Here is a 27,750-nt window from a genome sequence, read left to right as displayed (position 1 = left end):
TGCTCCCTCCTCCGAATAATGTAACTGCGTTGGGAGTGTATCAACGATAAAGAATACGTGAGAGGCCACAATCCATTCGAAGAACAAGTTACTTACCCATGGTAACATTCTTTCGACTGGATATTCCTCCCACATATTCCTTTCGCCCCTCCCAGCCAACCCCGCAGTAACACTTCCCTTGTGGTTACAGTCTGCACTCTCTCAAGGGGAGTAACCGTCTAACTCAAGACAGTGCTTAGCTCTTCTAAACGGAACTGAGCAACGGGCGCTGCGCACGCTACTTATACCAGTGATGGCGTCGACGTCAGGACGGAGACTTCAGAGGGACATCGACTCGACCAGGCATCGATGCACAGCGCCCTCTACTGGGAAAACATTTTTCCGAATCAGCAAGCTGGATATTAGGAAATATCAAAGATAAGTAATACGTGGAAGGAACATCCAGTGGAAGGAACATTACCATGGGTAAGTAACTTGTTCTTCTCTCTGATGGCAAGGAGGCAGCACGCCAAACACTACAATCAGGACTGGATGGGGCAGACTGTGTGGGCAAGCCCATGGTCACTACCACAGTGGTCAGACACCACTCTTGGATGAGGACCTCAGGGTTTATGGCCAAAACCTTTTTGACGCTAAGGTTGACGACGACGCTCGAGAATGTCCAGTCGTCTAAGGCAACTAAGTCCTTGGGCAAGTGGTGCAACAGCCTTCTGCACAGCCATCGTCTCGAGCAGGGGTTTTCGCCCCTTTCGTGCCTTTTCTCAGAGGGGCCATGGTCAGTCTGCCCTGCAAGGTGGCAGGACAGGCGCTTCGCGAGAAGTAGAGGACGGGGTACTCCGCAGCCTGGTGTTGTAGCCGATTCTGTCCCCGCTGTTCCCCAGGACACTAAACCTCAGTGACAGGCTTTGCCACTCAATACGACTGGGGGGAGGGGTCTTTCCTTGTTCAGTGTGGAATGGTCAAAGACCACTTCTGATGCTTGTGCCTAACAAGTCATCCGACAGGGATGTTGCTTACCATTCCTTCAGCGCTGCCCGGACCATGGCCCTCTCGCCCCCACCTTTGTCTGCAGACACCATACTACTGAAGGAGGTCCGTCAGCTTCTGTCAAAAAGAATGATCAAGCTTGTTCTGTACTCAGAAAGATTAAAGGGGTGGCACTCCACCGATTTTCTGATGCCGAAGGAGGACTGTGGCTTGCGCCCCATTTGGATCTGCAGCTGCTGAACTTGTTCTTACCCTTGGGCAAGTTCTGGATTGTTACTCTAGCCCATATTCTGCAAGCACTCAATCTGCAGGACTGGTTTGTTTCCCTGGAACTTCAGGATGCCCAGGTTCATAGTGGGCCAACCCCATTACTATTTCAAGGTCCTGCTGTTCAAACTTTCCTCGGCTCCCAGGGTTTTCACCATGCTGCTGGCATTGGTAGTAGCTTGTCTCAGGAGGGGAGGGCTGTGGGGAATCTGAGAGCATCCTCACTTCTTTCCCCAATATATCATCCTCCCAGGTTACCAGGGAAAGGCTGTCACTATTGGATCTTGACCCTGGGGGTGGATATGTGAGGGAGGATCTCCTGGGTGGAGGAGACTTTGAATGGGGATGAGGCACCCTTGGGTGAGACACGGTATCCCCCATTTATTTTATTTTTTATGTAAGGCACTACATGCCCTGAGACCTCAGAGCACAGTTTTCCCTTTGATAAGGCGTCAAATATCCCCCAGGCCTTTGTAGGGTATTACCAATCCCTCCCCTATTTTTCAGTGAACTGTCTCCCAGTACACGCCAGTCGGGTACTGGGACGAGGAAGAGACAACCCAGAGCCATACATCCTCTCTTTATTGACTCATACACACATCAACATCACTTTGGTACTGGGATGAGGAAGAGGCACCAAACACTGAAGAAAGATAGTTTGTTTGACAAGGAGCGGTCTAGACTTTCTAAAACCTTAATTTATGCCGTTAACTTTAAAATGCAGACACTATGGCAAGAGGACGACTTCTTCCTCTTTGGAACACAGTAGAGGAGCGGGAACCAGAGAGAAGCAAGGACGAGACTCGCGAGTAAGCCAGGTAAAGCAGAACTGGCGTTGTGAAATGCTACAGAGGCACCAGGAGCAGAGAGGAGCTCCCGGGAGTTCACAGCTGCAGACCAGCTAGGACAGTGCTTACCGGTGCTCCAAGGAATGCAGTGAAATGAAATTAAATGATATTTTATTTATATCGCACTCATACACAAGTGTTTCAGAGTGCGACCAGGCAAAGGGAGGGGAACAGGGGAGAACAAAAACAACGATCTTACTAGGCCCAGTGACATTGAGAATGCGCAAGTGCATGGGAAAGGCAAAAGGGGGAAAGTGCAAGGAAGGGGGAGAGGTGGAAAGTGCGGAACAGAGGAGAGAAAAGAATAAATAAAAAGTAAAATGTATAAATAAAGGTGGTAGTGCAGCCTGCAAGTGGCAAGTGCTAGGTTAAGCAGATAGGGTACATCTGATAAGTGCAGAAGAGAAGTGGGTGGGTGACTGTATAGGTACAGATACAGGCCCCAGTGCAAGGGTGTTAGGCAGAAACCTGTGCAGTTCCCTTGGGGAACACTGCAAAAGATTTAAGACTACAGGTAGAGCAGTAAACCCCTTTGGTAGCAGTCTGTACCACCCAGATTTACCTGGTAGCTGTGGCTGAGCAGTCAGACTTCTCTCAAGCAGAGTTAGGCAGTATGTAAAGTATACACAATATGTACCAAAACACAATAGCACAAGCAAACACTGACCAGAGCTTGGTTTCAAAAGTATATAGTTATTTATTTAAAATACACATAAGTTAAAAACACTCTAGCAAAAATATAGTAAAAGCACTTCAACACAGTTATACTGAAAGTAAATTCAATCCTTTCTCCTATCTAGACAACTCTAGGTTAACACCACTTAATTAAAACAGAGGTGAGTGCTTAACGTTAGATGACACTCTAGTAGTTTCCAAGAAAGGGAGAGAAAAAGCAGAAATAGGTTAGACACCCCACTCTAAGGTCCAGAACACTTGCAATAGGCTTAAAGAAGAATAAAGTCACAGGTGAGCAAAAGTCACTAGGCAGGGCCCACTCTTAGAGTAGCCGGAGCGAAAATGTGCCCAAGATCACACTGTTAGTTAGAGATTCAAAGTCTTGCAAAGAGTCAAAAAGAGTTTAGAGTGGCTCAGAAAGTTTAGCCAAAGTGTCCCAGGCACTCCCAGGTTCGAAAGCCGGGGACTAAATCTACCCCGTACAGTCGGTAGCAAGGGAAGCCAGGCGGAACACAGTACCTTAAGCGGAAAGGATCCTCCAGCGGGGGCAGTTTGTTCCAGGCAGCGACAGCAAGGCTCGACGTCGGTCAGGGGAGAAGAATATCTCGCTGAAGAGCAGAAGAGAAAGGTCGTAGCACTGCCCGGGAAGAAACCAGCCGCGGAGTCCTCCGGTTCAAGGGTTGGTACCGACTTTCGCGGTATGGGGGTAAAGTGTGGTATTCCGGATGCCGGGGTGCTTGGCACAGGCAAGGCGGCCACGAGATACCTCAAAAGGACGGAAAGAAGGCGAAAACTGGTTGTCCCCACCAGTCAAGGGAAGGAGCCACTCCGTTAAGAGTTCTCCTCGGTCGTCGGGAAAAAGTGGTGAGACGGTTCAGCAGGGCTCCACCGGGTGGTGTCGTCGAAGCAGGTCGGCTCAGCTCTTCCCTCGTCGGATTCTTGGTCCTGTGGCGACTTCTGAAGTCCCAGTCCCCAAAGCCCTGCTTTTATGCAGCAAACCCCCATTCACCCAGCCTAGCTGTCACTCAAACATGCTAAGTGGTGAGCCGGGCGGCTCACCACTTGGGCCAATCAGGACGGAGTGCGACTTGAGTTACCAAGGTAACTCAGTCCAGGGTGCCTAAATCCCCCTCCACCCCTCCTAAGTACCCCAGACAGAGTGGCACCACTTTGGAGGGCTTCTGTGGAGAAGCCCGCCAAAAGTGGAACAAAGGGCTCCACTTTGGGTCAGAGTTACAGAGGCGAACACCAACGCCATTTTAGAATCAAGTTTTGGCAAAAAGTCCCAACCGGAGTTATAAAAATAAATATATAAACCGGCGGTATGTTTAAGGCTACCGTAAATAAATAATTAAATGTGTTAGCCTAAAACAATGGGAAATCCCATAGGGAAATATTCGCGGTCGAATATAAAAAGTAGTTTCCACTGCCACCAGCCAAAACTCGATCAGGGGGGACGGAGACGTGCCCCCTCGACTAACAGACCCTGGGGCAATCGAATTGCCCCAGCCAGTACGTCCACAATATGATGGTTTGTACTGGTTCTGTTCAGGATTCAAGACTAGCAAAGTCTTTGGTGACTTTACATGCCCTGGGAGACAGTAGTCAGTCCCAGGGTATGGAGTCTATGTTGGGGAGTCCCTAGGACACCCCTGGGTCACGGCACAGAGGGTGCTGTGTGACCCACATCACAAAAATACATGAGGCCCTATGGAGTAAAAGACCCCATAGCCCATTCAACACAAGGTTTAACCAAGAAAACACACTTCAACATGTCCAAGAGTGAGGGTAAAAGAGTCTCACTCTTGGCAGGAGAAAAAAATTAAACCCCAGAAATCCAGCAAAGCCGCTGGGGGACTCACTAGGTAGGGAAATTCAGCCTAACCAGAGAATTCTCCCTAACACTCGCCCCCCCCAGACTAAGGGACAGGAGGATTTAATCCACTCCTGGATGAACCTCATACCTCTAGTCGATGATATACATCCTAGAGAGTCCATCAGCATTTTGATGGTGACACCTTGACCTATGTTCAATGGAGAACTCAAAGGTTTTCTTTTGCAAGCTAACGGACCTACAGACCCTTTGAGGAACATCAGTCTTTTTGTTATAGGGGATCTGGTTGACCAGTCCCTCAGAAGTTGGTACAACTTCTGAACCTATGTTAGGCTTTTTGAAGGGGTCCTTATAAAGGATTCCCTTAGATCTAGAGGGGCCTCCAAGGTTCCTCACCACCTCTCTTGTGGGAGCAGGTTGGGTCTTAGGCCTCTTGGTTGGAGGGGTTGGGGTTAGGCAATGTACCTGCTTCCCCTTCCTCTTAGATCTACCTTTACCTATTTTAGGAGTTTCCCCCCTAATATTAGGATTGGAGTTGGGGTCTTCAGTAGAAGGTCCAACAGTCCGAAGGTTTTTGGCCTTAGACTTTTCTTTTCTGGTTTTCCACCAGCACTGAGAATTACCAGTTCTCTCAGGTCCAGATAGGGGCCTAGTTGGTCTATCCACCTCTTCCTCAGAAGCAGGGGGGGTCAGAGACTCGGAAACTAGGGGAACAAGGGTGGAGCTTGGTTGGGGCTCCCATGTTCCTAGCATACTATCCTGAAATGTGCCTGGGTTAGAGGTCAACTTACTAACACCAGGGCTTGTAGTGGGGTTCTCAGTAGAGGGTCCCACAGGCTTAGAAGGGTCCTTCAAGGTAGCCTTTCTAGCCAATTTGGTTAAGTTCTGCTTCTCCATACTGGGAGGCCTGGGGGTATGTGACACTACTCCTAGAGTTCTTAGGTCATTCCCCAACAGGACCTTCCCAGGTACCTCAGCCTGAACACTGACAGGGATCCTTACTGTCATGTTGTTACATTGAATGAGGGCTGGTAGAATAGGAACCATTTGGACAGGGCCTCCAGACAGCTTAGTGGGACCTTTGGGTGCTTTGGCCACATCCTCAGGTTGAAAGAAGCTTTCATCCACTACTGTTCTGCTGGCCCCAGTGTCTCTCCTGGCAGGAGTATCCTGGCCATTGACAAGAACACTGTCCACATAATACACCTTAGAGTTAACAGGTAGGGAGTTATACACAACCCTATTCTGGGGACTAACCAGACCCATAGGCTCTAAGTTTACAGTTGCTTGAAGACCCAAGGGTTCTTCAGCAAAGAGTTCAAAGTGGGCACTAGCCATCTGTACTTCATCCTCAGGAGTGAAGGCTAAGGAGACTGTGCTGATCCCTGCAGGTTTACCCTTGCACTTGGGATCTCCTTTGATATGGTCAGTACCCTGACAGACATAGCATTGTCCAAATGCTCTCTGGAAGGGTGGCTTGTTCTGACCTCCTTCTGGTTTGTGGCCAGAAGGTACAGTAGCCTGACTAGGTTTCCCATGTGGCTTACCCTGGTTATTTTGTGGTTTGGGGCCCTCTTTGGGATAGGAATTATTAGAATTCTCTTTGGAGTCTTTTTTAGGCTGTTTCTCCCCATCCTTCTTCTGAGTTACCCCAGAATCCTTGTGAGTGGCCCTGTTGGCAACCCACAAGTCAGCAGCCTTAGCTAGCTTCCGGGAATCTAATTCCTTGGAATCAGCCAAGTGTTGTCTGAGCTCAGGAGAGCAGGCATCATAAATAGTCTCCAACATAAACAAATTCTTCATACCTTCATAAGTGTTCACCTTGTAACCCTTAATCCATCCCTCTAAGTTTTTCAAACATTCACTCACCCAGGTAGCCCAAGGGGTACCATCATGCTTTTTGAGGCTCCTAAACCTCTTAAGATACTGGGAAGGGGTCTTCCCAAACCTAGCTATCAAAGCTAGTTTCACACATTCATAGTCCTTTCTATCCTCCTCCCCCATCTCCATTACCACATCAGTTGCAACAGGGGGAAGCCTAGAGAACAACCAGGTGAGTAAGTCATTTCCTGTGATGTTCTGGAGCCCATGATTATATTCAAACAGAGACAACCAATCCAACACATCCAACTTAGGCTCATACATACCAACCAATTCTTTAGGCATCCGGGGTCTTTTAGGACTGGAACTTCTAGAGGAGCCAGAGAGAGAAACATTCTCAACAGATAATTTCTTCATTTCTAAGTCATACTTGAGCTCCATTTCCCTTAGCCTTAGTTCTTTGTCAGTTTGAGCATTCAGTTTCTTATACTCCAATTCTAGCTTCATTTTCTCTAGTTCAAAGTACTGAGGACTAAATGTGGGACCTGGTAAAGGTCCAGTAGGCACAGCAGGTAGAGCAGGCAGAGGCCTAGGGGGGACAGTTACAACAGCCTCACCCTCCTCTTCTGACTCTTCCTCAGAAACATCAACATTTTGTTCCATGTTAACTTCAACACTGTCATCTACAGTTGCTGGAGTGGTAGGTTCCTCTGAACCATCACCCAGACTTTGGTTAGCTAACAATCTTTCAATCAGCTCCATTTTCTTGCCCTTAGTCAGGAGATCCTTATGTTTACAGAGCATTCTTAAACAATCAGCAGTTTTGGCTGCAAGGGACTCTTGACTATAGCTTTCTATAACTGACATGTTAGAGGTTTTACTTTTTCAGTGCTAAGCTTTGTGGTTAGTTGCACTAAGGTATCTAAAGCACAATAAAATGTATACTCAATACAAATCCCACCGCTGTACACCAGTGTTAGGCAGAAACCTGTGCAGTTCCCTTGGGGAACACTGCAAAAGATTTAAGACTACAGGTAGAGCAGTAAACCCCTTTGGTAGCAGTCTGTACCACCCAGATTTACCTGGTAGCTGTGGCTGAGCAGTCAGACTTCTCTCAAGCAGAGTTAGGCAGTATGTAAAGTATACACAATATGTACCAAAACACAATAGCACAAGCAAACACTGACCAGAGCTTGGTTTCAAAAGTATATAGTTATTTATTTAAAATACACATAAGTTAAAAACACTCTAGCAAAAATATAGTAAAAGCACTTCAACACAGTTATACTGAAAGTAAATTCAATCCTTTCTCCTATCTAGACAACTCTAGGTTAACACCACTTAATTAAAACAGAGGTGAGTGCTTAACGTTAGATGACACTCTAGTAGTTTCCAAGAAAGGGAGAGAAAAAGCAGAAATAGGTTAGACACCCCACTCTAAGGTCCAGAACACTTGCAATAGGCTTAAAGAAGAATAAAGTCACAGGTGAGCAAAAGTCACTAGGCAGGGCCCACTCTTAGAGTAGCCGGAGCGAAAATGTGCCCAAGATCACACTGTTAGTTAGAGATTCAAAGTCTTGCAAAGAGTCAAAAAGAGTTTAGAGTGGCTCAGAAAGTTTAGCCAAAGTGTCCCAGGCACTCCCAGGTTCGAAAGCCGGGGACTAAATCTACCCCGTACAGTCGGTAGCAAGGGAAGCCAGGCGGAACACAGTACCTTAAGCGGAAAGGATCCTCCAGCGGGGGCAGTTTGTTCCAGGCAGCGACAGCAAGGCTCGACGTCGGTCAGGGGAGAAGAATATCTCGCTGAAGAGCAGAAGAGAAAGGTCGTAGCACTGCCCGGGAAGAAACCAGCCGCGGAGTCCTCCGGTTCAAGGGTTGGTACCGACTTTCGCGGTATGGGGGTAAAGTGTGGTATTCCGGATGCCGGGGTGCTTGGCACAGGCAAGGCGGCCACGAGATACCTCAAAAGGACGGAAAGAAGGCGAAAACTGGTTGTCCCCACCAGTCAAGGGAAGGAGCCACTCCGTTAAGAGTTCTCCTCGGTCGTCGGGAAAAAGTGGTGAGACGGTTCAGCAGGGCTCCACCGGGTGGTGTCGTCGAAGCAGGTCGGCTCAGCTCTTCCCTCGTCGGATTCTTGGTCCTGTGGCGACTTCTGAAGTCCCAGTCCCCAAAGCCCTGCTTTTATGCAGCAAACCCCCATTCACCCAGCCTAGCTGTCACTCAAACATGCTAAGTGGTGAGCCGGGCGGCTCACCACTTGGGCCAATCAGGACGGAGTGCGACTTGAGTTACCAAGGTAACTCAGTCCAGGGTGCCTAAATCCCCCTCCACCCCTCCTAAGTACCCCAGACAGAGTGGCACCACTTTGGAGGGCTTCTGTGGAGAAGCCCGCCAAAAGTGGAACAAAGGGCTCCACTTTGGGTCAGAGTTACAGAGGCGAACACCAACGCCATTTTAGAATCAAGTTTTGGCAAAAAGTCCCAACCGGAGTTATAAAAATAAATATATAAACCGGCGGTATGTTTAAGGCTACCGTAAATAAATAATTAAATGTGTTAGCCTAAAACAATGGGAAATCCCATAGGGAAATATTCGCGGTCGAATATAAAAAGTAGTTTCCACTGCCACCAGCCAAAACTCGATCAGGGGGGACGGAGACGTGCCCCCTCGACTAACAGACCCTGGGGCAATCGAATTGCCCCAGCCAGTACGTCCACAATATGATGGTTTGTACTGGTTCTGTTCAGGATTCAAGACTAGCAAAGTCTTTGGTGACTTTACATGCCCTGGGAGACAGTAGTCAGTCCCAGGGTATGGAGTCTATGTTGGGGAGTCCCTAGGACACCCCTGGGTCACGGCACAGAGGGTGCTGTGTGACCCACATCACAAAAATACATGAGGCCCTATGGAGTAAAAGACCCCATAGCCCATTCAACACAAGGTTTAACCAAGAAAACACACTTCAACATGTCCAAGAGTGAGGGTAAAAGAGTCTCACTCTTGGCAGGAGAAAAAAATTAAACCCCAGAAATCCAGCAAAGCCGCTGGGGGACTCACTAGGTAGGGAAATTCAGCCTAACCAGAGAATTCTCCCTAACAAAGGGTTGGCCCGGAGGCAGTGCAGGAGGGTGGCAGGGTGAGCAGGTACCTGGGCCTGAAGGACAGAGGGTGGCCAGGTGCACAGTGCCGAAAGAGAAAACAGATCAGCAGGGGAGAAGAGGGGCAAAGGCAGAACCGAAGAGGAAGGTCTTGAGGTGCTTCCGGAACCGGAGATGGTTCTACTCAAATTTCAAGATGGCAGGGAGGCTGTTCCAAAGGGAGGCCCCAGCCAAAGACAGAGATCTACCCCCAGCTGGATACTTTGAAAAACGACTGACCCTGAGGGAGTTAGAAGTAGAGGAGCGAAGGGCTCGAGAGGGGAGGTATTCACAGAGGGATAGTTGAAGGAATTTTAGACCCAGACCCCAGAAAGGCTTGTGGACAATGCAGAGGGTTTTAGAAGTAATCCTTGCATCCACTGGGAGTCGATGAAGGGATTTCAGAGCTGGAGAGATACAAACTCAGGGCTTGAGGCCAAGGACAAGTCCCGGAGTCCTGTGCTGGATTAGTTGTAAAGGGCAGAGAGTGGAGGCAGGTAGATTTAGAAAGAGGCGGTTACAGTAGTCCAACCTAGAGAGAACCAGAGCTTAGGAGAAGGTAAGCTTCTGAGGGAAGGAGAGGAAAGGCAGAGTACCTCTGAGGAGGTGAAGTAGGAAGTTTGACTTTTTAGAGATATCAGAGCTGTGTGCGGAGTGGCAAGTGTGGAGTCAAAGATGACCCCAAGGTTCTTGGCCTCGCAGGTAGGGGTAGGAGGAGGGCCAAAGGAGGCCGGCCAGAGGGTGAGGGGAAAGGATGGTGAAGGTGTACCAGTGAGGAGGATCTCAGTCTTGTTGGCATTTAGACAGAGATCGTTGGCGGCATACCAATTTTGAATGGCGATTAGGCAAACAGAGATGAGGGAAGGAGAGGAGGTGGTTGAAGGAAGCCTGAAAATTAGTTGGGTGTCAACAGCAAAGCACTGGAAATTAGAGCAGAAAATGGAAATGTAGTTGCGAGAGGTATTGATTGAAAAGCCAGGGCGAGAGGTTAGACCCATGGGGAACACCACAGGTAGAAAGGAGATAGAAGATAGGAAGGACCCAAGCTGTACCTTGGAGGGTGGATCAGAGAGGAACGAGGTCAGCTAGGCCAGAGCCTGATCGGTGATACCCAGGTTGGCACAGAGACCGTTGAACAGGGTGGTATGGTTGACCGTGTCGAAAGCAGGGGAGAGATCAAGTAGGATGAGGACAGAGGGAGTGCTAGAGTCAAGGTTTGAGAGCAGATCTTAACGGATGTTCAGGAGAGAAGTTTCTGTGCCTCTGGCAGCTCTGAAGCCAGATTGGTGGTCATGGAGAGAACCAACAGAATCAGAATGAAGGTTAAGCTGAGAGATGGTCAGCTTTTCCAGGAGTTTACCCAAAAAAGGAGTAATGGAAATTGGGCGATAGTTAGCCAGACAAGAAGGATCAGCTGTGGGTTTCTTAAGGAGAGGATGCACAAGAGAGTGCTTCAGAGGGGAGGGGAAAGATCCAGAGACAAAGGATAGGTTGCAGAAATCGGCAAGGGCCGGAGCAAGGGTATTGATGTGGTCCTTAATGGTTTTAGAGGAACAGGAATGTACCTGTTTTGATGAGGCTTTCATAGTTCGGACTTGTCTAGCGAACTCATTAGGGGAGAAAAGAGCAAAGGAGGAGAAAGAGGGTGAGGGGGTAGCTGAAGGAGGGTCTGCAGGCAGAGAAGGAGGGGGAGAGGAGGGAGAGCGGAGGAGAAGGTGGACAAGATGTCGTGGATTTTAGAGATAAAGTGAGAGGCAAGGGCATTGCAAAGAGCCTGGGAAGCAATAGGAGGGTTGGAGACTGCAGCAGAGTTGGCCAGCTCCTTACAGATTTTAAAGAGTTTGGCCGAGTTGTTAGATGCCGCAGAGACATGGGCTTGAATGTGGACTCTTCCTGGTGCGGACAGAGAGTCGGTATTGCCTTTGAAGCAGGCGGTAAGCCAGTTTGTCAGGGGATGAACAAGAAGCCCTCCATTTCCTCTCAGCTGCCCTAGACCTACGTTTAAGTTTAGCTAGGTCAGATTCCTACCAAGAATTGCACTTGGCTTTGGACTTCAAGCGGATCCTCATGACGGGGGCAAGAGCATCAAGAGTAGCAGAAATGGAGTAGAAGAGCAGGGAAAGGAGTGTGTCAGGGTGTGAGTCAGCCTGGGGTGAGGGGCGGGGTCCAGAAGGTGGCGGCAAAAGCCTTGACTGACGCACGCTTCATGGGTCAGATGTCCGAGAAGGTGGGTGGCAGTCTTGGGGTAGGCTTGGCTTGAGAGGAAGAGATGGAAAGATGAGAGGAGAGGAGGCAGTGATCACTCCAGGAGAGAGGAGTGGTGAGGGGAATAGAGAGGGGGTGGCCAGAGGAGATCAAGACATCAAGTGTGTGACCAGCAGAGTGAGTCGGGCCAGAGGGGAGGATAGAGAGGTAGAGTGAATCGCAGAGGTCAGGGAAAAAGCGCAGATGCCGAACAGGGAGAATTAAGATGGATGTTGAGGTCATCAAGGAAGAGGAATTGAGTGGTTGAGGCCAGGGGGGAGGATGAGAGGTCTGCCCACTCTGAGAGGAAAGAGGTGATTTGACCAGGGGCTCGGTACAGAGTAGCAACAGTAAGAAAATGGCTAGGAGAGAGAGAGAACCTGCAGACAAGTGGGAGCTCTGCCAGGAAGTTCTGCAATAGATCTTCTCCTTTTGGGGGGCTCCTCAAGTGCATCTCTTCATCTCCATTGTTAACAGGAAGTGTGAGTTGTTCTGCTCCAAGGAATTATCTCATCGGGGAGTTCTGGGAGATGCACTGACCATAAAGCAGACTTTCAACACCCTTTACGTGCTCTTGCCAATCGTGGTCATTCCGCGGGTTCTCAGGAGGTTGCGCCTCTTCGTAACCACGATAATCCTGATCACTCCGTGCTGGGCCTGTGGCCTAGTATCCTGAGTTGCTGGACATGTCCATCTGCCCTCCATAGTGCCTTCCAAGGACAGTCAACTTTCTCTCCAGATCTGAGGGGCGGGTCCTCAACCTCAGCAGCCTGAAACTTCATACTGGGCTACTGAGAGGCTGAGGTATAAGGAGTGGGGTTTGAAGGGCAACATCCTCAATGTGCTCCTTTCAGCTCGGAGGCCGTTACGAAATTCATGTATGCCTGCAAGTCGCGTACATTTTTGGTTTGGTGCCCAGAGGGATCTGGATCCTGTCCTCTATCCCCCGTATTTAATTTTCTACTTTCCTTGGCCCAAGCAGACCTCCTGATTAGTACTGTAAGGGGTTACCTTGCCGCTCTATGGGTGTTTAAAGAGGTACCTGGAACAGGGTTTGTTTTTCACAATCTCCCCACTGTTAAGCAGTTCTTGCGGGGCTTGTGTAACCTATTTCCTCCCCACCAGTTTGTGGTTCTGGCGTGGGATTTGAATGTAGTTTTAATGAATCCTTATGGGTGTTCCGTTTCAGCCCCTTCATTCCTATTCTATTACGTTAATCACACTTATAGGTGATATTTTTGGTTGCAATCACTTGCGCAAGATGGGTGAGTGAACTCCAGTCGTCTGTTTTACCTCCCTATTTGTTCTTTTCCAAAGAGACTGTGACGTTGAGAGTGCGATCCTACTTTTTGCCGAAAGTGATTTAGAATTTCAATTTTTCTCAGAAGATTTATCTTCTTGTTTCTTCCTTTGCCTCGCTGTTCCAAGGCAGAGGAACGATTCAATCGGCTGCATCCATTATGGACCCTGAAGTTCTACGTTTCTTGTACTAGGAAGGCTAGCAAAGATGACCAGCTTTTTGTTGGTTAAAATGGTGCTTGTGCTGGAAGGGCTGTGACCAAACAGTCCCGGTACAGGTGGATTATTCTGTGCATCTCCAGAATGCTGTTAAGATGTGCCTAAGAGTCTGAGAGCTCATTCTACCAGTGGAGTGGCTACAACCTCTGCGCTCCAGATGGGGAGTCCCTGTCCTGGACATTTGCCAGGCAGCAGCGTGGGTGCCTTTGCAAACGTTTGCTAAGCATCATTACTTGGTTGCCTTGCAGACCAGGATGCCTGTTTTGGTAGGGCAGTCCTTCAGAATGTTCTGGTTTAGGTGGTGGCCTTGCTTCCACCCTCCTCAATATTACATACTGCTTTGGGAGTCTATCATAGATGAGGAATCCGTGGGAGGAAAGAATCCATTAGAAGAACAAATTACTTACCTCTTGGTTATTTTCTTTCGGATGGGTGTTCCTCCCACAGATTCCTCATTGCCCTCCCCACCAGCCCCTATTTGCAGGAGACTAGTACACCATCTGTTCTACGGTTCCTCGGCTCCAGAGTGGGGAAAAAAGGGTGGAACTGAGGTCATGGGATGCCGCACCGCTACCTATGCATATTGACCCTGATGTTGCGTCCAGTGCGGGGCGGTAGAGGTGTCGGGCTGATTCGAGGCAGAGTCACGCTGCGCCCCCTGGCGGTGGAAACGTTTCCAGAGAACAGCTGTGCTGGGATGGGGATATTATAGATGAGGAATCTGTGGGAGGAACATCCATCAGAAAGAATATTACCTAGAGGTAAGTCATTTGTCATCCTCCTTTGTCTCCTGGTTCTGACCTACCATAGTGGGGAGAAAACCAGACGAGAGAGACCAGGACAGACCTAGCACCAAATACCAAACCACCGGGATCATATAATGCTTATTTATGTGCCAACTTTAAAATGAACACTCTTGAACCTTCAGAAGAGTGTGAGCGTGTTTTCCTTTGTTGACATCTCGTCACACAGTGCACTTGAGAGCTGAAGAATGTATTGTCTATTATTGGTACCTTTTGGTGAGATCACGTGGGCCTAAATTTTGTTTTAAAACCAAAGCGGGTAGTGCGATTTAGTAACTTTAAAATGGCTCCCCACCAAAGTCAATTGGAAGGGTAATATTGGGGCTAATTAACCTATTTTTATTAATCGCTTCCATGTTCTCCATTGAGTGACTGGTAATCAAATGTATGCATGGGATAGAAAAAGTAGTAAATAATGATGTCAATAAATGCTATAATGATGCATGTGGCAGAAAAGACTCATGGAAATTGGACCATTATAGTTAGAGCCCCAAAAATGTTCCTTTTCATAGGCTCTTAAACATAGTACACATCTGTAAAAATCCAAGTTAGCTGTATTTCAAGGTAATCTAAAAATTTAATTAGAAATTTCTTACGTGATGTCTAAGGTTTACTGAGTGTTAACATTTTTTTTATATTTTTATGTGTCCTCACAAATAGCTGACAAATGCATTTTTATTGATTTTCTGTGTGTGTTTGTGTTCACAGGAAGATAGTGACCCATCAATACATGAAAGCCTCGGCATAGAAAATACATTGTGGGCAAGTACTGTAGTTGCTTCGGGTAAGAGATTATTTGTTTTATGTATTTCCAGTCAAAATGTGGTCAAATCAGCAAAATAATTCACTGAATGGGTAAATACAGGAGTAGAAGGCCAAAGGATCCATTTTGTTTTATTAGTTATTTATGTTTCGTGGTCTTGATCAGATGCTTATCAATGCCCATAATGTACCTTATGCCAAGAGTAGAAATTGGTATTGGGCAAGTTCATAGTCCATTTCACCCTTAGGAAACTGAGATATACATTTTAACATTTAGCATAGAATACAGCATCAACTTGGAGGACGTGTACTGATTTACAATACTGGAAAGGCGAATGGATGACGCCAATGAGCATCACAGTATTTGTTAACAGTTAGTATTTTACAATATAGGTCTTTTATGTATAAAGAGCTTTTACCAACGTGTTGTACATGATTATGGCAAATGTTACGTAAGAAATAAGTATAATCATGGGTCAGCAGATTGCACTGAACCTCCAAATGTGGTTCAACTCTTATTTTGTCGAGCACAACCGGTATGGTGGGCATACCACGTACTTCGTCTATGGGAATCTAGAAATAATATTGGATGTTTGTACTAAAGCTGTCAGGAGGGTTTTAACTAAACCTGATTGAAGGTCCTAACTAACGGAATGCTGTTCATTCTTAGGAATCCATAAAAATCATCTAGTCTCTGAGTATAGCACTCAGTAGGCTTCTTGGTTTGAACCAAAGGTCTCAGGAGTTCCGTACCTAGCTCAGTTTTTGTCTTCATAGTGTCATGGTTCCAGCGTGCGTTTGTGCACCACAATCTAAGTGTTGTAGTGTCCAGCTCATTTTATGGCTTTGTCTACCTACATGTTCACCTCCCTCTTGCCTTACGATACAGGTCAGGTTCGCCTATTGCCACCTTCTATCCACGGGTCACTCTTCTGGGCATGTGGTGTTAAATTTGAGACATTTCTATCACCAAGTATTTCTTCTCCCTTGCTTAGGGATTTTGCTTGACTGTGTGTTTAAAACCATCCACCCATAGGTAAACGCTCCTGGGCCAAGCTCTCCTGGTTTCTCTCAAGATTGGGGAGGGAACCCTCAACAGGCTATCTTATCTCTTTCTGACACCTGCCAGTATCTGAAATAAGGATTTTAGTGAGATTTTAGTATCTGCCATGATCTCAGATAGAGCCCTCTGTATTGTCTCACAGGTTCTTGTCTTCTCCTTCTTGGTATCTGGCCTCTTTCGGTGTGAGGTACAGCCAGCCCTCAGCTGACTATCTGGGTTTCACCAGAGTCTGAGAAGAAACCCTAACAGACTCTTGTGTTTTTCTCCTTCTTTGCGGCTGCTCTCTGCCAATGTCTGTGATATAACTCTCTGCAAGCTTCTGGATCTTTCATGGTATGAGAGCAGTAGAACACACAACATACAAGAATTAACCAATTTGTATCAACTATTGGGGTGGTTGGGTGAACACATAAAGGGCCTAGTGGTTGGACTAAACTAACGAGGGATAACTTTGTGTAAATGTGTCCCGATGGAAGTATAGCAAAACAGATGCAAGGGCCCTATTGTCCAAATCCAGTTCCCTGGTCTATAAAAACCCACTTCAAAGGAAATAGCCCTTTGCAGGCTATTTTAGTAACTCAGTCAAAGGATATTGATAGTGACCCAGCATATTTTCTTGGACACCTTGGGTTGCTTATTTGTTTTATGCCCCGTTGGCCTTGCGTCCCCTTCCTAAGCTCCTGTGATATAGACTCTGCATACACCTACTAGCAAGTACTTATGATACCCCCTTTCCTTACGCCATGGGTCTGTAAACTGCAGCTATTCAGATGTTTTGGACTACAACTCTCAAGGGCCCTCATCATTGTGTTAGGGCTAATGGGACTTGTAGTCCAAAACAGCTGGGGAGTTGAATGTTGTAGACCTCTTCTCTAGGGATACGCAAAATTATTACTAGCCGGAATCTCCACCACCGTCCGCCCCAAATGCTTTTCAGACTGAAGGTATTGTGATGAATCCTGCAGAGTCCTCACAAAGACCCTACCTAAAGTCTCCTCCCAGGTGGCCAGGGGGAAGGCAGCCTCTTCTGTGTCCTGACTGTAAGGAAGGCAGTAAGACGGGCACACGCGACCACAGTTCAAGGGTGTTTATTGAACTTCAAAAAGGGTATGATAAACGCCAATCTAAACCTAAATCTACAGATGGGAGAAAGCTCCAACCATCAAATAATATCGCAGTGGTGTTGTCATGCGCCCGAATTCCTGGAAGCAGTGGAATCGCTTCAGTTGGGGCGGCCATTGAATGTTCCATCGTGCTTTCTGTAACCTATGGTGGCAGTCTAGTCTTTTTCTTCCCAGGTTGCCGATGCTCGGATGACGGTGAGGTACTTTACTACCTTCCTTCGAACGAGCCGCGCGTTGCAACGTTGGAGTTTTTGCTTTTGCTTTCTCTTCGGTTCTGGTTTCAGCGATCCCTGCGTTTTTCCACGCTCTCCGCGGGTACCCGTTTCCTGGTTCCTGCTGACTTTCTCTTCCGCTCGCTCTCCCCTCCTTCTCCGTTTTCCCCTCTTACCTGCTCCACCCTTCTCTGCCGTTCTCTGGCTCCCATTTTTCTTATTTTTCACTCTTATCCTCAGCCTCCATTTCCCTTGCCGCTTTCCGCTTCCTCTGGATCCAACTTCGCGAAGGCTGTTTTCCTAATTTTCCTCGCCAGAGTATACGGACGTTCGTATTCCGGTTGTTACCGATTGGACTGCACTTACCTTCCTAGAAAAAGTAGAACTCTCCTTTGAAGGCTCGCATCAGCTACACCTATGTCAGGACGACTTCTCCACCACAGGGTTTTTTCTGCAAAGGGCTTTTTCCCCGGATATTCGCCTGCCTCGGTGAGGGGGCCTCAGTGCTACCGTTCACAGGTGGCCACTGCAGCTTCTTATCGAGGCAGGCATCTGTCACCACAGCTGCAGCCGTATAGAGAGAGCCCTGTACACTATAATTCGGACTCCAGCTCTGCAGGTGAGGAGTCAGAGGGAGGTAGTGGGTCAGAAGACAACGAATTGAGCACCAAACAAAGTGTCGGAACTGACAGATTCCAACGCCAACAGAACATGGCCACTGCAGAACAAGTTCAGGAGCTAGTGGGTGCTGTGCAGTCGTTATCCCAAGAGGTCCAGACCCTAAAGAACAAGAATCGGATGATTTTGCAAGAAGTACAAACCCTAAAGGCAGAAAACCTTGTACTTAAACAGTTGGTATTAAGCAGGGAACCCTTACCTGCTCCTGAGTTGCCACCTATGCCATTATCCATATGCAAATTCGATGGCACATCCAAGAATGTGAAGGAGTTCCTCGATGCTTGTAAAGTATATTTCACATTCAGACATGTCATGTATGGTACTAGCCAAGCCAAGGTGGGCTTTCTCATCTCTAAAATGACGGGTAATGCCTTGGCATGGGCCACACCCCTGGTTACGGCGGAAAATTCGGTTCTCCGAGATTTTGAAGGGTTTCAGTCACTCCTAAGGCATGCAAAGATTTACTTGATGCTCAACAAGGGTCCATGAACGTGCTATCGTACATTTCAATGTTCAAGACTTTAGCCACTCAGGCAGGGTGGCCAGAACAAGCTCAGTACACCATTTTCAGACGTGGTCTGAAAGAAGAGATCAAAGATGAGCTGGCGAGATCCTCAAGGCTTACCTCTTTGAACAATTTATTCTCTTCAGTTCTCCAGATTGAAAACCGTCTGATAGAAAGACAGAACGAGAAAAGAAGGATCCGATGGAGAACTATGCCGGAAAGACCCTTGTCTTCTCCTCCAACTCCTGCCGCAGCTGCATGACAAGACGAACCTATGCAGATAGGCACCACTCGAGGGCCACTCTCTCTAGAAGAAAGACAACGTCGAGAAGAGGATTGTGCGCCTACTGTGCTTCAGACATCCATACCATTCAAGGATGCACTGAATTGTCGTCTCGAAGGTCAGGAAACGACCACCCTCGGAGCTAAAAGGGACAAGCATCCGAGCGATCAAATCCTCTGCCAGTCCCTACATTTCCCTCCCAGTCTCTTCTATGCAACAGACTGAAGACTATCGGCTTTTGGCGATCTCAGTTAACGTCAAAGGAAGATCAGATTGGATAGAAGCTTTGGCTCTGCTAGACTCCGGAGCAGCCGGCAACTTCATGGACACTTATTGGGCAACTAAGATGGGCACTGCAAGACTCGAACGACCCAAAGACCAGAAAGTGGAAGGAGTTGACGGTTCCCCTTTATCCTAGGGTCCAATAACACACCAGACTGAAGATCTTCAGCTAAAAATCTTTCAACACACAAAATCCCTCAGATTCGACGACATTCGGGCAGCCCATTTTCCCATCATTCTAGGCATATCATGGCTTCGTAAGCACAATCCTCACATTGACTGGTTCAAAAATCAGTTGGCTTTCTTATCAGAACATTGCAAGCAGCATTGACTCTCACAGCTGTATGTGGCTAAGGTACAAGCCATGGTAACGAGCCAAGAGGGAACGGTGGGAAGTCACTCGGTGCCCGTAGAGTATACTCACTTCGCACAAGTCTTTACGATGAAACTACCATTGGAGCTCCCCCCACATAGGCCTGAAGATTGAGATGGTTCCGGGCTCTTTGGTTCCATTCGGACGCATGTTCTCGCTCTCTCAATCAGAAAAGAATGCCCTCAGACGATATCTCGACAACCATCTTGAGAACGGCCTTATTCAGACTTCCAAGTCTCCTGCTGGGGCTCCCCTGTTTTTCATTCCCAAAAGGGATTCGTTAGAATTGCGGCCTTGTATTGACTTTCGCGGCTTGAATAAGGTCACGATCCGAGACTGGTTACCCCATGCCACTCATAAACGACATCCTGGAAGCTGTACAGGGGGCAAAAATATTCACGAAATTAGACCTCAGAAGCGCTTATCACCTGCTACTCATCCGCCAAGGAGACGAATGGAAGACTGTATTTCGTACTCCTTTTGGTCTTTATGAATATCAGGTGATGCCTCTTGGCTTAGTCAATGCTCCAGCCATATTCCAGAGGTTTATGGACAGACTCTTCTCTGATCTCAAGTTTATTTCTGTGATCATCTATCTAGATGACATCTTTATTTTCTCAAAGAATCCCACGCGCCACGCTCGACAAGTCATCGAAATACTGAAACGACTCCAGGAAAAACGGCTTTTAGCCAAACCAGACAAATGTGTATGTGGAGCTAATTCAATCTCATACTTAGGATTCATCCTTTCTGAAAACGGCATCAAGATGGAAGAGAAGAAGGTCAACAATATTTTAGATAGGCAGTCTCCCACTTCCGTCAAAGAAATTCAAAGGTTTTTGGGACTAGCACATTTTTACCGCAGGTTTATACCTAACTTTTTAAGAGAAGTACTGCCCATCACCAATCTCCTTAAAAAGAGTGTTGGTCGGTTTCACTGGCCTGAGGCTGCTGAGGACAGTTTCAAACATCTCAAACATCTGTTCTGCTCAGCCCCTATACTCAAACAACCGGACCAAACCAAACCTTTCATCATAGAAACAGATGCATCTGCCGCGGCGATAGGGGCAGTACTGCTCCAGGAGGAAGAGGGCATTGAATACCCTATTTCTTATCTCTCCAAAACCCTGTCTTCTAGCCAAAGGAATTATTCTGTGTTAGAAAAAGAACTGTTAGCTATGAAGCAAGCTTGTGAAGAGTGGAGGGATCTTCTTCAGGGCGGAATCCATCCTTTCACTATTCACACAGACCATCGCAACTTAAAGGTTTTGGAGACCATGGAGTGTGTGAACTCCCGCCAAGCTAGATGGGCCCATTATTTTGCACAGTATGATTTTCAGATTACCTATATTCCGGGCAATCAGAACACATTGGCGCATGTGCTGTCGCGGAAGAGGACCAATGAAGATTTACCACCACATAATTCGGAATGTATGTTCCCCAACAATCGAGTCATAGTCATGGTTGACACTTTTTTACAACAAGTTAGACATGCCATAGCCCAAAAACGGGAGTCTCAAACCCCCTTACCCGATGGCATCACAGAAGAAGGAGGATTCAGGTTGAAAGGAAACCTGCTATATATCCCTACTGGCAGTCTTCGCAAGAAAATCCTGTACTGGTGCCAGAACCATCCAGCGGCGGTTCACAGAGGATGGTCGGGAACACTAGATCTGATTCAACGCACGTATTATTGGCCCAATCTGAAACAGGAAGAAATGTCATATGTAGAAGGTTGTCCTGTCTGTGCAAAAGCCAGATATCTAACGGAGAAACCCATTGGACTCTTAGAACAGATTCCACTTCCGATTCGTCCTTGGGGTACCGCTACCACTGACTTCATTGTCGACTTGCCAAAGTCGTACTCTTGTACTTGTATTATGGTGACTGTTGACACTTACACCAAGATGGCACACTTCTCTCCTGTGCACCAGGTTCCGTCAGCTGAAGGAATGGCAAGAGTGTTCCTCTGAGACATGTTCCGTCTCCATGGCTGCCTGACAAAGTGATATTGGACAGAGGAACACAATACCCTTCAAGATTCTGGAAGGCTGTATGTCACCTGTTGGGTATAGAAAGGTCTCTATCGTTTGGATACCATCCGCAATCCAATGGCCAAACGGAAAGGACCAACGCAACGATCAAGCAGTATCTTCGTTGCTATTGCAACCAACCCCCGCACTTAAGGACTGTTTTCTGTATCCCTACAGTCCCCCTTCTCCCGCCACCAGCACTTGTCTGCTCTACCTTGCACTTGCCACCATCAGGCCGCTTTTACCTATCATATTTATTCTTCTATCCCATGTACTGCGCTTCCCACTCTCCCTACCCTTGCACTTGCGTGATCTGAATGACACCTGGCCTAGTAGGATCGTTAGTCTGTCTTTCCACTGTTTTCCCTCCCCTGCCTCGCCGCACCTTGAAACATTTGTGTATAGGCGCGTTATAAATGCCATATCATATCATATCATATATAACAGCAGGACAACTGGAAGCCTCTATTAGCTATGGCCGAATTTGCATACAACAACTCTACCCACACGGCTATAATCATGTCTCCCTTCTACTGCTCCTATGGTTTCCATCCTTGGAGCATCCATCATACAACTCAACGGCAGTCCAACCTTCCAGCGATTGATGAGTTGCACGATTAAGGAGGCTAATTCAACCGCCCGCTCAAGTCTTGAAGTGACTGCACAAAGAAACAAACAGCAGGCTGACAAAGACTGTCAGAAAGGTCCCGAATGGGATGTTGGCTCGAAGGTCTGGCTTTCTACAAGATTTCTTCCTCGGTGGGTTCACCCCTCTAAACTATCCCCTCGGTTTCTGGGTCCTTTCACCATACTTTCTAAGATCAACCCAGTAGCCTTTAAACTCAAGTTACCTCCTAACCTTAGGAAGATTTGTCCTCTTTTTTCATTCTTCTCTTCTCAAACCCTGTACTTCACATTCACTTGGTCGCTCCCAGTCTAACTACAAAAATGTGTTGCCTGATTCTGAGGAGGAATACGAAGTTTCTCATATGTTCGACTCCAGATTTCGCAGGAGACGGGTGGAATACCTTATTGGATGGAAGGGTTATCCAAGATCTGAAGATTCTTGGGAACCTTCCTCTCATGTCCACGCTCCCATACCCCTGCGTAGATTCCATAGGGCACACCCGGGGAAGCCCGCAGGGTCCGCCCTGAAGAGGGGGCATACTGTCATGCGCCCAAATTCTTGGAAGCAGTGGAATCGCTTCCGTTGGGGCGGCCATTGAATGTTCCGTCATGCTTTCTCTAACCTATGGTGGCGCTCTAGTCTTTTTCTTCCCAGGTTGCCGATGCGCGGCTGACAGGGAGGTACTATACTACCTTCCTCCCAACGAGCCGCGTGTTGCAACGTTGGAGTTTTTGCTTTCACTTTCTCTCCGGTTCTGGTTTCAGCGCTCCCTGTGTTTTTCCTCGTTCTCCACGGGTACCCGTTTCCTGGTTCCCGCTGACTCTTTCTCTTCCGCTCTCTCTTCCCTCCGTCTCCGTTTTCCCCTCTTACTTGCTCCACCCTTCTCTGCCGTTCTCTGGCTCCCATTTTTCTTATTTTTCACTCTTATCCTCAGCCTCCGTTTCCCTTGCCACTTTCCGCTTCGGCTTCCTCTGGATCCAACTTCGTATTCCAGTTGTTAACGGTTGGACTGCACTTACCTTCCTGGAAAAAGAACTCTTCTTCGAACGCTCCGCATCCGCTACTCCTTCGTCAGGATGACTTCTCCACCAGAGGGTTTTTTCTGCCAAGGGCTTTTTCCCCTGATATTCGCCTGCCTCGGTGAAAGGGCCTCAGTGCTACCGTTCACAGGTGGCCAATGTGGCTTCTTATCGAGGCAGGCATCTGTCACCACAGCTGCAGCCGTATAGAGAGAGCCCTGTACATTATCATTCAGACTCCAGCTCTGCAGGTGACGAGTCGGAGGGGGGTAGTGGGTCAGAAGACAACGAATTGAGCACCAGAGAAAGTGTTGGAACTGACAGGTGTCTTGTCAAAATAAAAGGGCCTATACTAAAAAACCTATTGCCAATCATTACCTCTAAATACAAATGGTGTGGGAAATAATGTTATAAAAGAGAAAGAAGTGTTCAAAATGATATGTCAGGTTTTCAGGCTGTTGGCCTACCTTCCCATGTTTTTACTACAGGATAAGGCAGTTCACTCTAGCATAGCACAGTCTCTGGCTTCTTTAGCACAAGGCTACAGTTCACTCATCAGCATCAGGGCCTCCAGAGCGCAAGTCTCATTGCTTCTCAAAAGTCTCTTCACTCGAAGGGCCTGATACAACCAGATAGACAAGTTATTTTCCCTTCTAGATTTTCACAACTATGATTCACTATCTACCCCGGATTCCCCTCAACCGGGCTTAGATCCTTTTAGCATAAAGTTCTGCACAGGCTTCCCTCTACCAGGCTCGAGCCTGTCTTTCACCTTTCACTTTATCGCACAATGTTCGTAGGTTCTTCCTTTTCGGGTGACTTATGGTTCACCCTGGATCCTCCACTGCCTGGTTCAGATCCCTTCTACACAATTAGTCTCCCTCAGCCGGACTCGGACCAATATCAATTTTAAATCAAGCATCAAAAACTTTTGAATGTGCACCAGGTTTGGCTTGGCCCGTTACAGGACCACTTCACAATTCTCCAGCATGGGGTCTGGCATGGATTCACATGCTCATGAATAATCCCTGTGGTAAGGTTGGGAATCCTCGGTAAAAGAAAAACATTATCACTTTCACTTACAAACTGTATTTCCCCCATAAACCAATCACTTTCCTCTGAGTCATACTGCCCCCAGCCAATGACAGTCCTCTCCTTGAGCCCCTTCTCTGGCAGCCATCTTCGCATTTTCATTGCATGCTTCAGTGTTGGGAGTCCTCGAGTTTGCTCTGCAAACTACTTCTACATTTTCTCGTTTTTTTTTTTTCATGGAAAATGGTTCTATTTTTGTTCCGAAAGAGCTTGTGTGCTCTTCTCTCCATCTGCCAACAGCGGGGATCCGTTGTCGGTGAAATTCAGCACCTGTCAAGGGCGAAGACCGTCAAAGTTTCCGGAAGACCATCAGGCCCACTTCACGTCCTCCGACCATAACAGAGGAGAAGAAAGAAAGAAGATCCCTCTTCAAGTCCTGCACCAAGTGCGGGCTCTGAAATGTGTTTGTGGAGGGCAAGCACCTGCAATGTCTCTAGTGCCTGAATCCAGACCATAAGGAAGGAGATTGGGAGATATGCAGCGGATTCTCCAAGAAGATGACAAAGGACAGGCATAGTAGACTGGTGGTGTGGCTAAACGCCAAGGCCTCTGCCCTGTGCTCCGAGCAGGGACATGCCTCACCAAAGGCCGGTCGGTCCGAGGAGCGGGCTTCTAAGTTCTGTGAGGGCGCCTCATCCGTGGGGGCCCAAGGTAAGGCCAAGCACCGCAAGTCCGGGTCCACCGGGGTCGCCGCGGTAGCTGGTTCCAATGCAGACAGGGCACGATCGACATCACCCTCCACCTCAATTGCCAGCCGGCATCCGAGCTCCTCCTCGAAGAGGAAGTCGTCCAACCCAGCTAAGCTGCTGGATAAGCCTGAGAAGCCACGGACGCAGGAAAAGAAGTTTGAGCTGCCCAAAAAGGCCCAGGCGGCACAGGATAAGTCTTCGTCAATGATAGAGCTGGTGGCGGCTGTTCTCTCGAAAGCTAAAGGGGCTGGCCCTGTGAAGGTAGCCCTCACAGTGCTGAAGGTATCCCTCCCTCCGAGATGCATGGCCGCTGTGGTGACTTTGACAAGGTCTGCCAGCATGCCAGAGAAGGGAACACCACCTCTGGGTGGAAAAAGGGGGGGCAAGGAGGCCCCGGAATCAGTCCCAGGCTGTGGCTCAAGCAATGGAAATTTCGTCCATGGATGACGTGGAAGAGGAGGGCGACGACGGCGCAGGGCCTAGTGTTCTGATCACGCCAGTTCCGCCGAGGGATGTGTCTCCGGACATCCTATCAAACCTCCATACCTTGGTAACGGAGAACCAGAAGAGCCGCAAAGACCTGTTCCAACGGTCCCCCATGCCCCTGACCAACCGCCCACGTATAAAAGAAAGCACCATCCGATGCTCCCATTTCAGCCTCCAGAGGAAAGTCAGGCAGGTCTTCGAAATGTTTCTCCTCCTCGTACCGTCAGCCTTCCAGATCCACGACCCAGGAAGCTTGGCACTGGTGGCGGCCCATCTACATCCACAGGGGATTCACGTTTACTTGTATCTTGACAACTGGGTCATACGGGCCCACTCGCAAGAGGTGGCCTTCGGACACACAGAGATGGCCGTGAAGCTGCTGGCGGATCTGGGATCTCCATCAACCATCCAAAGTCGTGCTTGACAACATCGCAGAACGTGCTGTTCCTGGGGGCCAGACCCGATAGTGTCCTGCCTCGCATCACCCTCTGAGGAGAGGGTAGCGGCCATTCAGGGGAAGGTGCAGCGGCTGTTGTCAGATGTAGACGGCCGCAGTGCAGACCGTCAAGTCGTTGCTCGGCATGATGTCCTGCATCCACCTCACCCGGCTCTGCAGGTTACAGATGCAACCTCTTCAGGAGTTCCTGGATGCTCGCTGTGTACAAGTGTCCGGAAAACTCTGCGGACAAGATCACTCTGGATGACGAGTTCCATCGGGTGATAAGGTGGTGGTGCGTCCGCTCCAACATCGCCCATGGCACAGGGTTTCAGAACCCTCCATTCGAGGAAACGGTCACGACGGGTGCTTCATATCATCATCCTGGAGCTGCAGGCAGTCTTCTGAGCCCACAAGTCGTTCCTTCCATCTCTGAAGGGCAGGTGGTGAAGATCTTCATGGACACCACCACCACGATGGTCAACATCAGGAAACGGGGGGGGGGGACTCGATCCCCGGCGCTCTACCGGGAAGTGCAGGAGTTGTAGCGCTGGGCCGTTGGACAAGAAATGTTCCTCGTCCCACTTCACCTAGCGGGACTCCCGCAGAAGGGAAATGCGCTCCTGCCACGATTGGGAACTTCATCAGGACCAGGTGGACCGCATCTTCGCCAAGTGGGGCAGGCCCCAGATCAATCTGTTTGAGACAGAGGCAAACTCCAAATGCCAAAAGTTTGCCAGCAGATTCCACCAGCTGAGGAGCCTGGGGGACGCGTTCTCCTTCCCGTGGGAAGGGATGTTTCTGTATGGGTTTCCACCATTGCTTCTCGTACTACGAGTCACCAACACACTCGGACAGTTTCAGTTGTAAAGAAGGCATGGTATCAAAGCAAGACAGACACAAGTTATCACGATTCAAGGGTGTTTATTAAACTGTAAGATGGGTGAGGTAAACCCTAATCTAAACCTAAATCTATGATGGGAGCAAGCTATGACCATCAAATAATAATACAGTCCTAGTGGAGTCTAGTCAAATAAAAAGGACCTATACTAAAAAAACCTATTGCCAACCCTTACTGCTATGCTACAAAATAGTATGGGAGAATGTTCACAAGAAAAGAAGGACGTGTTCACAAAATGATAAGTCAGGATTTTATGGCCAGGGTCTCCTTTGCCCATGTTTTTAACACGGGACAAGGCGGGACTCTTGAGCAGAGCACAATCCTGGGCTTCTCTGCCACAAGCTTACAGTTCCTTTTCTTTATATAAGGGCCTTCTGTGTCTCTTTTCATACAAAGTCTCTTGCTTCAGAGGGCCTGATATGCAAAAACAACAGAACAAAAGTTCCTTCTGGTAATCTTCATGTTGAGTGATTACGCTTGGATCCCCCTCAGCCGGGCTCCGATCCTACTCTCAATCGTCAGCCTCCCTCCGTCAGGCTCACACTTTTCAGAACACTTGACAACTTTAACCAGAGACTTCCGAAGAGCGATCACGTCTCGCCGGGTCACTCTGTTAGACCTATGGTAAGTGCGGTTTCGCAAAATTATAGTTCACACAGCGCTCCCCTCAGCCAGACGCAAACACCTGTATCACAACTCCCTCAGTCGGTTTTACAATTGTAAAAAAAAAAAAAAAAACTCTTTATCCTGTCAATGACTTTCGATTGTACAAGGGGCTTGGCATGACCCTTGTATGACGACCTTGACACCTCACGCTGGTCTTCCCTATGGCCCCTTAGTAGTTGTGGCGCGGGACCACTCTCTCTCTGGTACCAAATTCGTTCACAACAAAAGACTTCTGTCTATTAATCTTCTTAATGTTGCCACTGCAACCTTGAGTCTAATACAGTCTGGTCTCCTATCAGGTTCCTCTGACTCACTGACTGTGCTGAACTCGTTGGCGTTTCTCTTGCTGCTGGATTAACAATGTTAGCACAATGGCAACCAGGT

At 48.2% G+C, this 27,750-nt stretch overlaps 1 protein-coding gene across 2 annotated transcripts in view; it reads left to right on the top strand.

The window, feature by feature from the left end:
* The window catches only part of ATP9B (ATPase phospholipid transporting 9B (putative)), a 3,609,114-nt gene that overhangs the window by 1,365,769 nt on the left and 2,215,595 nt on the right, over positions 1 to 27,750 (top strand). For both annotated transcript variants that reach the window (XM_069620656.1, XM_069620655.1), the window contains exon 10: positions 14,843 to 14,918. In XM_069620656.1, the coding sequence (XP_069476757.1) occupies positions 14,843 to 14,918 (76 nt within the window). The remainder of the gene's footprint in view (positions 1 to 14,842; positions 14,919 to 27,750) is intronic.

Source organism: Ambystoma mexicanum, chromosome 5q, assembly GCF_040938575.1.
Source record: "Ambystoma mexicanum isolate Mex_15411 chromosome 5q, UKY_AmexF1_1, whole genome shotgun sequence".
In the NCBI taxonomy this organism is placed as follows: Eukaryota; Metazoa; Chordata; class Amphibia; order Caudata; family Ambystomatidae; genus Ambystoma; species Ambystoma mexicanum.
This window is presented reverse-complemented; position numbering and strand designations above follow the sequence as displayed.